At 41.7% G+C, this 12,391-nt stretch overlaps 1 protein-coding gene across 1 annotated transcript in view; it reads right to left on the minus strand.

Moving 5' to 3' along the window:
* Positions 1-482: 482 nt before the first annotated feature.
* Positions 483-12,391, minus strand: part of cgnl1 (cingulin-like 1) — a 34,139-nt gene continuing 22,230 nt past the window's right edge. Inside the window, exons 9-19 of the mRNA XM_034111960.2 lie at positions 11,559-11,765; positions 10,941-11,045; positions 10,708-10,860; positions 10,014-10,184; positions 7,721-7,882; positions 7,461-7,550; positions 3,610-3,693; positions 3,261-3,385; positions 2,365-2,473; positions 2,103-2,266; positions 483-1,974 (exon numbers count right to left, since the gene is read on the minus strand). Of these exons, the coding sequence (XP_033967851.1) occupies positions 1,821-1,974; positions 2,103-2,266; positions 2,365-2,473; positions 3,261-3,385; positions 3,610-3,693; positions 7,461-7,550; positions 7,721-7,882; positions 10,014-10,184; positions 10,708-10,860; positions 10,941-11,045; positions 11,559-11,765 (1,524 nt within the window). The 3' untranslated portion in view covers positions 483-1,820. The remainder of the gene's footprint in view (positions 1,975-2,102; positions 2,267-2,364; positions 2,474-3,260; positions 3,386-3,609; positions 3,694-7,460; positions 7,551-7,720; positions 7,883-10,013; positions 10,185-10,707; positions 10,861-10,940; positions 11,046-11,558; positions 11,766-12,391) is intronic.

Here is a 12,391-nt window from a genome sequence, read left to right on the forward strand (position 1 = left end):
CAGTGACCTACTGAGCACCGAATTATAGATAAAGAGCCGCTATTGACACAGCTGCATTGACCCCACAGAGATTTTATCAGAGGATGAATGAAGTCAGTGTACAATGATTTCTAGACAGATCAAATTGTCTCAGTCAAAACCTGCTTTTCTACTCTACTAGATTTCAGTGAAAAACAGGTTAAAATTCTCATCTCAAAGACGTTCATATCTTTTAAAGACACTTTGAAACAAATCCAACTCCAGAAAAACCTCCACCACTTGTCAAAACTAATAATTATCAATGCAAGTGTAGAAGTAGATAAATATAGGAAATTATTTTGTTGTTTCAGATTTTTAACTAGGTATTTGAACTTTTTATGGAAAAATCAAAAAACAAATGAATTAAAACGTATTCATACAAATTAAAACATGTGTGATAGGGAACTTTCAATTGTAAAATGAATTGCCAATAATTATTCATCAAGCAAAAAAGCATGCGAGAGTAACTGGAAGTAACTTTATTTGAGTGTCAGCAGGATTTATGAATAAACTATTGTGTGTACAGAGAGGTAGTGGCAGCAAATTGTCTCAATCTACTGTCCTCCACAGGCGTCAGACATTGGCACAGAGCCAACAGAGAGTGCAAATCATCACAGTGTAACAAAACAGCAAAGGTCAGTTTATCTCATCTGAAGAAATTCCCTCTTTCACTTCAAGGAAAATGGAAGGACATTTACAAGGCATTGCAGGGCTATACATGCACAGTGACGTGATTCAAACACACACACACACGTATTAGGTTAAAGAAAAATATTTAAAACCATGTCCAGTATCAACACCGCACCAATCAGGAGAGAAATGGCCAGAGATAAAAGTTGAATCAAAGTGTTTCCAGTATAAAAATGTCTTCAGAGATGAACTGTTTTGATATACATTTAGCACTGCAACTGATGAAAAGTTAGATTCAAAATCAATAATCACAAAAAAGATAAAAGATGAAAGTCAATATCACATGATTGCATTAAGCAAGCTTTTCCAGTAGATGTGAAAGCAATACTGTGGTGTCACTTATATTTGCAGTAAACTGTATGTAACAATTACAATAAATGCCTGTATATAGTATTTTTTTGGAGCTAATATTTGTATCAAACCATAGACAACTGTATAAAAAAACAATGTGTACAAAGTCCCTCATTTACTGTTCCCTAAAACCTTCACTGAGCCAGAATTTTGTGTATTCAACCATGAATAAATAAAAATAAAAGAATCGTGGCACTGCTCACTTCATATGCTCGGATTTGATTTTCATTCATTAAAAAAGCAGATATATTTTATTAGCCTAAACGATATACACATTAATATTCAGATACTGTATGTAAATGTAACATATTTGATAGGCATAAAAAATGAGTTAGTCACCTCATAATTGTTTACAAAGGCAGTACTGGTTGCGTCGTTTTACAGTGCATTAAAGAGTGCATTTTCAAGTTTACTAATGCTAGGATAATCATGTTTAATCCATTTGTAAAACAAATAAAAATCCACTAAGATTAAAATGTACACAAGGCTTATTGTGGGAATGTAGAATTAATAGTATATACATTTAATTTCTATGGGACATGTTAAAACATTAAAAAATGTATAATTTCATCCTGTAATTTCAGAGCTGCTAAAAATAATACTGAGTGAGTTTATGGACAAGGAGATTCTACCGGAATTAATCACACAGATGTTTCCGTGTAACATTTACAGTTTTATTTGCAAACAGCACATAAATCTCCAGCTGTTGGTCCCACAGTGATGCATGTAAAGCAGCCGTTATCTTCCACCTCAGGGTTTGTTTATAAAGTGTAGGTGGACAGGATGTTGTCCTGACTTGAGGAGCGCTTGTACCCCAGTGAGGATCTGAAGTACGTCTCTCCGTCGGTGCTGATGTCGTCATCGTCGTCATCATCGTCCAGAGTGTTGAGCAGCGGAGCGGAGTTGCTCTTACGCCTGGATGAGACAGAAACATATAATTAGGATCCTGACAATGTGTGTTGTGTTATTGTTTAAGCATTTTATAATGTCAGTCTTCTACGCATGAAAACTGAGCACATCAGATATTGTCTTTATGCATTCACCTGATCTCACTCCGCAGAGATTTGAGCTGGCTCTGGAGCTGCTCGTTGGACTCCTGCTGCTCGTCCAGGTCTCTCTGCAGCTTCTTCTTGCTGTGCTCCAGCCGATCGATCTCTTCCTCAGCCTCGTCCATCTGCCGCTTCAGGGCCTTTAGACGCAAATTTAACTTCAAGAAGAACCAACACACACAGGGTTAAAAAGGTTCAACAAAGATCAGCAAGAATGTGTAGTAAATTGAGTTAAAGGAGGGTGTGTTTTACATACCTGGTCCTTTTGATCTAGCACTGTGTTTTGCTCTTCTTCACTTTGCATCATCATCTCTTTTACTTTCCTCTCCAGCCTGCGGTTCACCAGCTGCAGGTTGGCACGTTCCCTGAAACATATCATCATACATCAGCATGAACATAAACAATAAAGCCTTTCTTATCTCTTAGTGCAGCACATCAGTCTTTGATCTCAAAAAATGAAAAACAGGTCAGATTCTGTACAAGGTTGTAAACCCAGAGTTGGATTTTTCTTCTGAATAAGCACATGATTTAATTGTTTATGAGACTGTTGGCCTCTCTGTAGACTAAGCTTGGAAAAAGACTCATGGTCACCCCCGCTTAGTTATTTGTTTGGTTCCACTCGATTCATGGAAGTCAACAGGATACTGGTAATCTTAATTGATCCCATAAACACTATTATTGCTTCACACTACACCTAACCTATCTAAAGAAAAAATGCCCCTTCAATGGCATGTATTAGTTTCTGACTATATGAAAAACAGCCAATTCCCCAAAACTACTGTATGACTGAAGTTTTTACCAAAGTCACACACACTAAGGCTATTCTATTTGATCTCTTTTGATAACTGATTTTTTTTTCAACCCCTGTAGAATCCTGCCTCAAAGTTCAAAAACCTCAATCCACATTATAGTTGTGATCTACTTCCCTTTCATAAAAGGTCCAATATTGAAGAATAAATCCCTCAGTGTCTAAGTACAAACTCTGAATCAGGCACCTAGAACTCACTACTAACAAGGCAGTGAGTTCTAGGTTCAAACCAAACCTAATGAACCTCTCTTTCTCAGTCATCTTCCCCCCTAATGCTTTCCTCTTCCATCACCTAGACCAGAGTGCACCTCATCCCTATTCCCCCCCGGGAGCCTTCATCTCACCTCTCCTCTCCCTCCAGCCTCCCCTCCAGCTCCTGTATGCGATCCTCCAGCTGGGCTACCAGGCCCTCTTTGTTGGACTTTTGGGAGCCCTCTAAATGAGCCACTCTGCTCTTCAGGTCTTTGGTCTAGAGGGGTCACAAAGAGAGAGGTAGTGAGGCGCATACCTTGGCAGGAAAAACACTTTTATACTATAAAATTGGTGTAACAAAAATATGAATTAGAAATGATAATTGAATGGATACAATCAATGAATATATGAGCACAAATGGAGGAAATGTGTTGGTGCTTTGTTCTGAGTTTGTAGAGAAACTGTGTGTAGTTATTTTCCTGCGAACAGGAGGGTGTGTACCTGTCTCTCCAGAGCCATCTTGTCACACTCCAGGTCCTGTCTGCTAGCCCTCTCCTGCAGGAGTTCATTCCTCATCTGCTCCACCTGTCAAGCCGAGTCCAGACACTGTCATCACTACGCTCCCACACAGTCTGATGACAATTATTATCTGACACTGTCTGAGGCTCAGTAACAACAAAACCACTGTGGCGTTAAGTGACTCATAATGCTAAGCAATAGGAGAGGTAACGCTAAAAGTGCCTCAGTTAAATGGTGAGCCGGATTTTCTTGTTTGGCGGCACTCCAGTTTTTGTTGAAATATTAATGACACTCAGTGACAGGGTTGTAGTGAAATGAAAAAAGAAAAAAAATCAATGATGGTAGTTTATGCAAAGTAAATATAGCTATGACAATTTTCTTTTGAAAACAGAGGGAAACAGCTAGCCTTGCCCTGTCCAAAGTTAACACAATCCACATACCACCACCACCTCTAAAATTCACGAATTGCATGTTACATATCTTTTGTAGAAAAACTGAAATGATAAGGGTACAAGTTATGGGTTTACATAGGGTTATGTGAAGATTTAAAGATGTATTTACCTAGCTAACAGTTTAGCGTTACCTAGCTAACCGTTTAGCTAACTTTCTTGTTTTTAAACAGACAGTTATCGGAGTTGTATAGATCTTCCTATTTAAGTCACAGCAAGAAAGAGAATTAGCCTACATTTTAAAATGTCAAACTATTCCTTTAATATTCATTCGTTGCCATCATATCTCCACTCACTGAAATCAACTCAGAGAGGCCTTACTGCATGAACATGACTGCTCAGTGATAGCCCTCTTCAATGGAAGAGAAGATGAAAAGAAATCGATATAGCGGTGATGGTTCTTTCTTTGTGAGAGGAGCTTAGAATTGGTGATATTTTATGCCAATTAGTGTGTGACAGTGGGCTGCTCTGATGAACGATTGCCCCTATAACTGGTGCAGCCAGCACAGTGCTTGGGGGAGCTGAATCAGCAGACTGGAACATACAGCGAAACTAATCTGCTTTGTGAAAGACGGCAGGAGAGGAGAGGGGAGATTACTCTCATTTAGACAGGAGAGGAGCACCTGGTGCCAGGAGAGACGCAGGTGTTCTTCCTGCTGCCTCCGCTGCAACCCCACCACCCCTCCATCCCATAGCCATACATCCCCCCTCTCCTCCCCACAGACATCAGAGCACACACACCAGCACATACTGTACCCGCATGTGTGTGTGTGTGTGTGTGTGTGTGTGTGTGTGTGTGTGTGTGTGTGTGTGTGTGTGTGTGTGTGTGTGTGTGTGTGTGTGTGTGTGTGCGCTATAAACACGCAGCACTAACACTCAACCACTCTGACTGCACAAAGCTGAAGTGTTTCCTTGACAACCCATCTCAGCCTCATGCTGAACCAGTGCTACCAGCCAAGGATTTTTAAAGTAAAGGAAACCATTTAAGGGGATTTTAAATCCTTTACTCAACCAAACTGAGCCTCTCTTGATGTCACTACGCGCATTACATTTAATTTAGTTTCAGTCCCGTACTGAGATGAACCTGAAGCCAAGCCTAACAGGCGCGTGTTTTGATCTTATAGCCAGGGGTGCACATAACTGGAAGGTACGTATGCGCGGCAAAAATCTGAATTGCGTAACGTCACTTGTGTCACTACGCGCCTTTGCGTACCTCAACACATCTAAACAAAACACATATTTCGTCTACACGTGTTCCTTGTCAACAGTCAATGGAGTAAACTAAGAGACATGTTAAAAAAAACAAAGACATTAAAAAGCTACGTTGCCGTTTCGCTCCTTGCAAAAACTCTTCGGACTTTCTGTGACTGACTGAACTGGGTGCTGGCCGAGCCGCGCAGGACATAACCGACGGACCTGTGAAGCTTACAGGAGGCAGAGGCTTAGATCACCGGACAACAGAGTTGGTCACCGTGTGCACAGACAGGGTTAACGTCGGTATGAACAACAGAATTGTGCCAAAACTCCGCCAACTGGCTGCAGTGGGAGACTCCCCTGAGCACACTCTGTGCCCCGCGCACGCACTGGAGAACTGTGTGTTTACTTGCATCATTCAAACAAGACGCGCTGGCTCGGGAGCTACAACTACAACAAAATGAACATATTTTACCGAGATTAAATTGTAATACACGTTTCTAAATTATGCAGAAGTAACATACTGATACCGGTTAGTAAAAACCATGAATTAATGCTTTGACAAGTCTGCAGACAGACGGCAGGTGAAAAATCTTTAAAATGCTTGTTTTCCGAATGAAGATCGGGTCGACAAGGCTAAGCTAACGTTGTATATGCTCACTCCACACTCATAACAACGGCCTACAGACATAAATAAACCAGCGACTGTATGCGCCATGACACAGACAGTCTGTGGTTTGTTCTTGTTTAACTTTTGTACAGTTTCTGAACAGATATGAGGAGCTGTGATCTCTGTGTGCCAACTGCTAACAGCTAATGGCTGATGTTTTCTGGTTGAACGTCAGTGACGGCAGGCTCAGATCCTCACCGCTGATTGGCTCCCGCAAGAACGCGTCGCATGAATTTGACGCCCGAGTTGAAAAAATTGAACTCTCGCGTTTGAGGCGGCACCGTTCAATCGCCTCAATCGCGCCACGTCCACCGTTTCATGCGCGCCGTGGGAGCGAATTCGCATCTGATCGCGTCTCTGCATTGACTTTAAATGTAATCGCGCCGCCCCCAAACATCGCATCGCGGCCGGTCTGAACGCAGCATAAGAGCTAATGGCGCTAGAGTTGTTTTTTGGGGCGCTCATTGAAGATGACCTCACGGCTCCGCCTACACTGCGTTACTATAGTAACTACCCCAGTTCCTAAACTGTAATGGAAGCGCAGCATTAAAGTGAGCCGGGCCAAATAAGGCCTAACCAAAACGTGCGAGGCCGAGCGAGGCCTGCAGTGGAAACGCGCCATTAGTAACTTCCCACATCTGAAATCAGATATGACTTCAAGTCATGTGATCATTTCTTAGTATTTGATCCTCCAACTTGGCCTGAGGAAATGCAAGGACTTCACAGTTTTGGCAACAAGTTTTGGAGAAAGCAAATCGGAGGCTTAAAAAGAGACAGGGAGGTGCATCTTCATCATCTTCATCATCTAGCATGCAATAAGTGTAAATAGAGGACAGTGAAGGAGACACTGAGGAGGACCACACTTCGTGTGGGGTGAGTACCAAACGCTGTCTCCTGGTACTCATCTGAGTAACTAAAAAAGTTATGTGCACCCCTGCTTATATCACATTTAATATAAAGGAGATGCAAGTGTTTTAAAAAAAACTCCAGAACCAACATCCTCCTTCTGATTAGTAGGCAGTCGCCCCCTACAAAAACAACAATCATAAAAGCCCATGCATGTACTTTATCTAAATCTCACTTCACAGCTTTATCAGTGAGGAAGGAAAAGTGGAGCACTTGCTTTAGAAGGATATAAAAAAACGGACTTAAAAGCACAAGAATTGGATTTGTTCTCGAGATGAAGTTACTGAACGTAATTTCCGAGTGAACTCCACAACCTGAAAACTTGAGACATTTGGCAGCTTGAATATTTTTTGGCCCGAGCGACGCATTAAGAGGGGTCTTTTGTGACCGATGCATGAAAATTGGATAGGCGCTCTCAGACCACGCTGGCAGGCCGCCAACCTGAATGATTATGCAAGATCACCTTACAAAGCACAGCAATAACCCGGCGTCCACTTTATCTAGACCAGAAATAAACCTAGAATTCTGTAGTGTGGATATTGCACAACAGGTCATCCACACAGGTGAGCACTGATAATGAGAATGTGTTGAGTGTGTGAGAGTGTGTGTTGTACCTGCTCTCTTCCTCGGTCTATCCTGTCCATCAGCTGGTCTCCACCCTGCCGCTCCTCACTCAGGTCCAACTCCAGCTGGTCGATCCTGTCCTGCAGAACAAAGTCAGTACACCAAATGGTCAGGTAGTGCTGATATTGTATCTGCTTTGTATAAATCATCCTTGACAACTGAGATCTACTGAGGGGTTAGAGAAAGGCCTTTTGCAATGATCTCCACCGCAAACCTTTTTTTAGATGCTTTATTTGTCATCATTATGTACCTCCATGAGTTTCATTTGTCGAGTTTTATCGTCTTTAACGTGGATCTTTGTCTCAGCCTCCGTCTCCAGATCATGAACCTTTTTCTCCAGCGTCGACTGCGTGAGCTCGGCCTCGTCCCGCTCCCTCCGACACTGCCGCAGGTCCTCCTCCCGGTGCGACAACTAAAATAAAATACATTGACATACGTATTATTTTCATAAATTCATTGGAATTTTGTATATTTGTGTGTGTGAAGTACTTTTTAACTGTGTTTTTAAAAGTGCTATATCTTTACATTTTATAAAGAAATGCTCATTGCTAAAACATGTTATTGTAGTTTATAAAAAACACATCTATTATATATTGTCTAATAGGGGGTTCAGGGTCTCATTTAATGACACTAGGCATGGTTCGATTCATCATCTGGCTCCTTATCTTAAGTTGCCTAAGTATCTTAAATATCACCTCTAGAGCAAGGACCAACAATTAAGTTGCAGCTTATGGAAATTATTAAACCCCTGAGTGAATAATGAACCCAGTGCAGCTAGTTCACAATGCATTTATTCAGCGGTGGTGCCCCCCACAGCTGGAAAATTGCTCAAATTGCTTTATACTAAGGCAATGATCATTTATCATTTCCCCTTATGTCTGAACTAGAACAAATATTGTGCCATTAGTGCAGAATTACATTTCATCGTGTAAATACTTAAGTAAGACCACATTTAAGACATGGAGCTGGAGCTGAGCATACAAAGACTTGGCCAAATATGTAATTGGATAATTGTGCATCTTCTCTCAGTCCCTGAAAAGCAATAAAACATTAAGAAATTAATACATTACTGTAGTAATCAATTAATAAGGCAGATCTAGGAAGTGGAACCAGATATGTCTTCCTGATGCTTTTATTCGGCTTTCTTGGAAGGGTCTTTCTTGAAAATAAAGACTTTTAAAGAAAAGACATACATTTGGCCTGGACTTGTTACTTTGAGCAATACACTGCCAAGTTAACATGGGTGTGGCTGGACATTCGAGAGCAGCTGGAAAAGTGGACTCACTAGGTCCTGATTCAGTTTCTCAGGAGGGGCGGAGGAGGATGTGAATCCTGCCAGTGCAGCTTTAACAACAATGATATCACACCATCCTCCTCTTCCTGTGCACCAGCTGGACAAAGACACACCAGTGTGGATTCAGACAGGAAAAAGAGGATGCTGACCATGTCCTCACAAAATGCTGAAAGTAAGGACAGTTTCCAATAGACTCTTCCTCCTATAGATCAAGTGTCAATGCTCTTCTTTTTCTTAGCTAGAAAGTTTAGAATCAGGGCATATATGTTCAAGAGAGGAAAAAAAGGTACCCATTGGAGTTGCCTTTTAAAAAACAGACTTTTGAGTTTTGTTTACATGATAAGTTAGAGTACATTGAGTGTATACTTTAAGGCACAACAAAGATCCTGAATGCTTTTCCTACCTAAAAAAACGACAATCAACATCTACAGAAAAGCAAAAAACACCTCTAAAGAAGAAATCAGGATGTTTTATTTACTGCCTCATTGTTACAGGGAAGTAAGAACATCATGACACTTAATCACAGACCATATAGCTCCCATATGACCAGTGATCTTGATGTCCCAATGTTCCTTTAACCACATACATCTCTCAATATCCTGATGCCTTTCCATTTTTCCTGAACTACAAAACTGTCGCTGTGTGGTCACTGTACAAATCTCGACTGCCCTGCCTAGTAAAAAAACTGTTTGATAAATACATTAAACAAAAGCCCCCCTTTTTCTAAAATAAATTATTCTCATTCATCTGTCCACAAAAACATTCCTCACATTCTCATGTGCTGACATGGATGAATTGCTTGATAGCAAACAATGCAGTGTGACCACAGGTTGTTACATCTCCACATTATGTTGCTGTAGCCACACATCAAAGTAATATAGAGGAATTTTCCACATATCCCTTTTAATTTTTTTCCTGAGTGTAAACAATAATTTTATTAAAGAACAGAGCTTTTCTACAGCTTTACTCGGCTCAACTACTTCACTTTAATACTATGCTTTGAGTTTGAGAGGACAGAAGGGAGCAGAAATACCTAAGTGATGACATCGCATTCTGAGAGGAGAGGAGGATTTCGGCAGGAGTGGTAAAACTGGCTGAGTGAAAACAATGGCTGATCATCTGCTGTTCTGCATGGGAGGGCTGACTAATGATGGCCTGTGTTTGACCGCTCTGACCGAGACAGCTGCGTCAGCGCTCAAATCTGTGACTCCTCTCCTACGGTAGGTGAGGTTGACGTAGCTGACTGTACCTCTTCTTCCAGGGTTTTGGTCATCAGTAGGCACTTTTCCAGCTCATGTCCCCGCTCCTTCAGGAGCTTCTGCAGATCAGCCAGCTCCCGACGGTTGTTGTCCTTATAAATATTAATCTGTTCCTGCAGCTCCACAGTGGACGACTGGGAGGCGTCCACAATGTCATTCATCTGCAGGCAGAGAGAGGAAGAGCACAGGGCAAAAGAGAAAAAAGGGGGGAAAAAACATTACATCCATATTCCTAAGGGAATCCTTCACAATCCCTTAATTCAAACAAACAAAAGTGAAATACTTCACTAGTCCGAGAAAACACATTTTTCTTCAGGCACTACTACTTCCTAATTGAGCCTGTGAGGTCAAGAGCAGCTGGCATTTCAAACCATTTCTGGTTAAATTAAACTACCTTATAGCTCTGAAAGAGAGCCCGAAGAACAGTTGTTTTTCTGTGGCCAGTTTTATTTTTCATCTTCAAGAGCAAAACAAGGTTCCCTGAGCAGACTGCATGACCTGAAGGAGCACTTAGCCTCTGCATTGTTTGAATAACTCATTATGTAAGACCTACTCAACTCTTTTCATTAGACTTAAAGATTAATGAATGAACCGATCTTCCATCTGACTGAGACCACCTCTACTCATGCGTGGCCTGCTTAGCTGGGATGAATGTTTCACTGAACTGAACTCAAGTGCACTCACCTCCTTTTGAAGTTTCTCCACTGTGCGGTCCAGCAGCCTCCTCTCGTCCTCCATGCCGTTCTTCATGTTCTTGAACTGCTCCTTCTGAATCTTCTCTTCTTGCAACATCTCCTCCAGGTCCTTGTGTTCAGCGCTCAGTTTTGAAAAGCTCCTCTGAAGAAGGACACATTAATAAACATGTAAAACTGTGAATCTACACGAAGCGTACAGCAGCACAGTGTTAATTATCTCACCTGCACTTCCTCCAACCGCATGGTCAACGCTCGATTGGCACGAGACATCTCCTCTTCTTGCTCCTTGATTTCAGCCAAAGATTCTTCCAACAGCTTTTTTTCTCTCTGTTAAGAAGACATGGTGGCATGTAAGACTCTCATATTATGGCTGGACAATATATAAGATTTTAGTTATATACCATCAACTTGCATGATGAGACAGTGATATTGTGTTCTGGGACTTTTTGAATAAGCGGCAAGGATATCACTAGAAAATGGCATTTTAGAATATATCCTTCATCCTTTTTGGTAAATTCATTATTCAAATTCTACAATAAAATAGTTGAATTTTAATTAAAACAATTTAAATTCAACGAGTAATCTTTTGTATTTTATTACTGAAGGCAGTAGAAATCAGTAGAAAGTCAGAGCTGATTACCTTTTGATAAATGTTTATCAAATGTCAAATGATATAGCTGATATTCAATACTATTGCACGTTGTATAATATTCTCTGTCTTGCAGGCCTATTGCAGATAGTATAGTATGCTTCGGGGGCAGTGTGGAGCTAAATCAGCAAAGTAATACAACTAGCAGCAGTCCTGTGAGCGGCTGCCTCTCCGTGCTTCTTGACCCTCACCTCCAGTCTTCCAGCTCTGTCCCCCGTCCTGCTCCCCTGCAGCTTGGCCTCATCGATGATACGGTTGAGTTTGGCCACCTCGTTCTCCAGCTCCTGAGCCCGCCTGCGCAGCCGGTCGGCCTCTTGTTTCAGCCGCCCTGTTTGGCCCTCCACTGCACCCTTGGCTGCCTCCACTTCAGCCTTCTCACGGACCACTGCTGCGCTGCTCTGCAGATCACAGCGAGACACGAGGCCTCAGTACAAAGGAAGCAGGAGTCTGTGACACTCAACAGAAAGTGGAACAACGATGCACGGTGGAACCTTTGAGACTCTCTCAAACGCCTCGCACAACAAAAAGCTGCTGAAGAGCTCAGTTTCTCACTGAATCTTTGTATGTGTGGAGACAGAATAACAATGTACTCCTGTAATTCTCTCACAATTAATCATGAAGCACAAATGAAGGCAACTAAATGTGTGCTTTCATTTGCTCTGCTGATTGAAGGCTAGCAAGGCCGACCTGCTCGTCTCCTATGTCACCACATTCTTAGTTTTTCAACCTGAAATACCGCTGTTAGATGGCTTTTTAGATTAGAATTGTGGCGCATGCATGCAGTGGCAGACAGAGTTAATACAGACTGTCCTGTGCCAACATTTATGACTGAACAGTAAGCCTTGGCTTTGACATTTCAGGGTGAAGTGTTGTGCAGCAGAGAAAGAGCGGGAGACAGCCGGAAATACATGTCTATGCAACTGGAGACAAGACACAAAGAAAACTGACAGCAATCACACGACTCGATCAGCATGACAGATAACAAGTTTCAGTTGTGATGACGCACTTTTTTGTTAACAACAGC

Source organism: Pseudochaenichthys georgianus, chromosome 3 (genome assembly GCF_902827115.2).
Source record: "Pseudochaenichthys georgianus chromosome 3, fPseGeo1.2, whole genome shotgun sequence".
NCBI lineage: Eukaryota > Metazoa > Chordata > Actinopteri > Perciformes > Channichthyidae > Pseudochaenichthys > Pseudochaenichthys georgianus.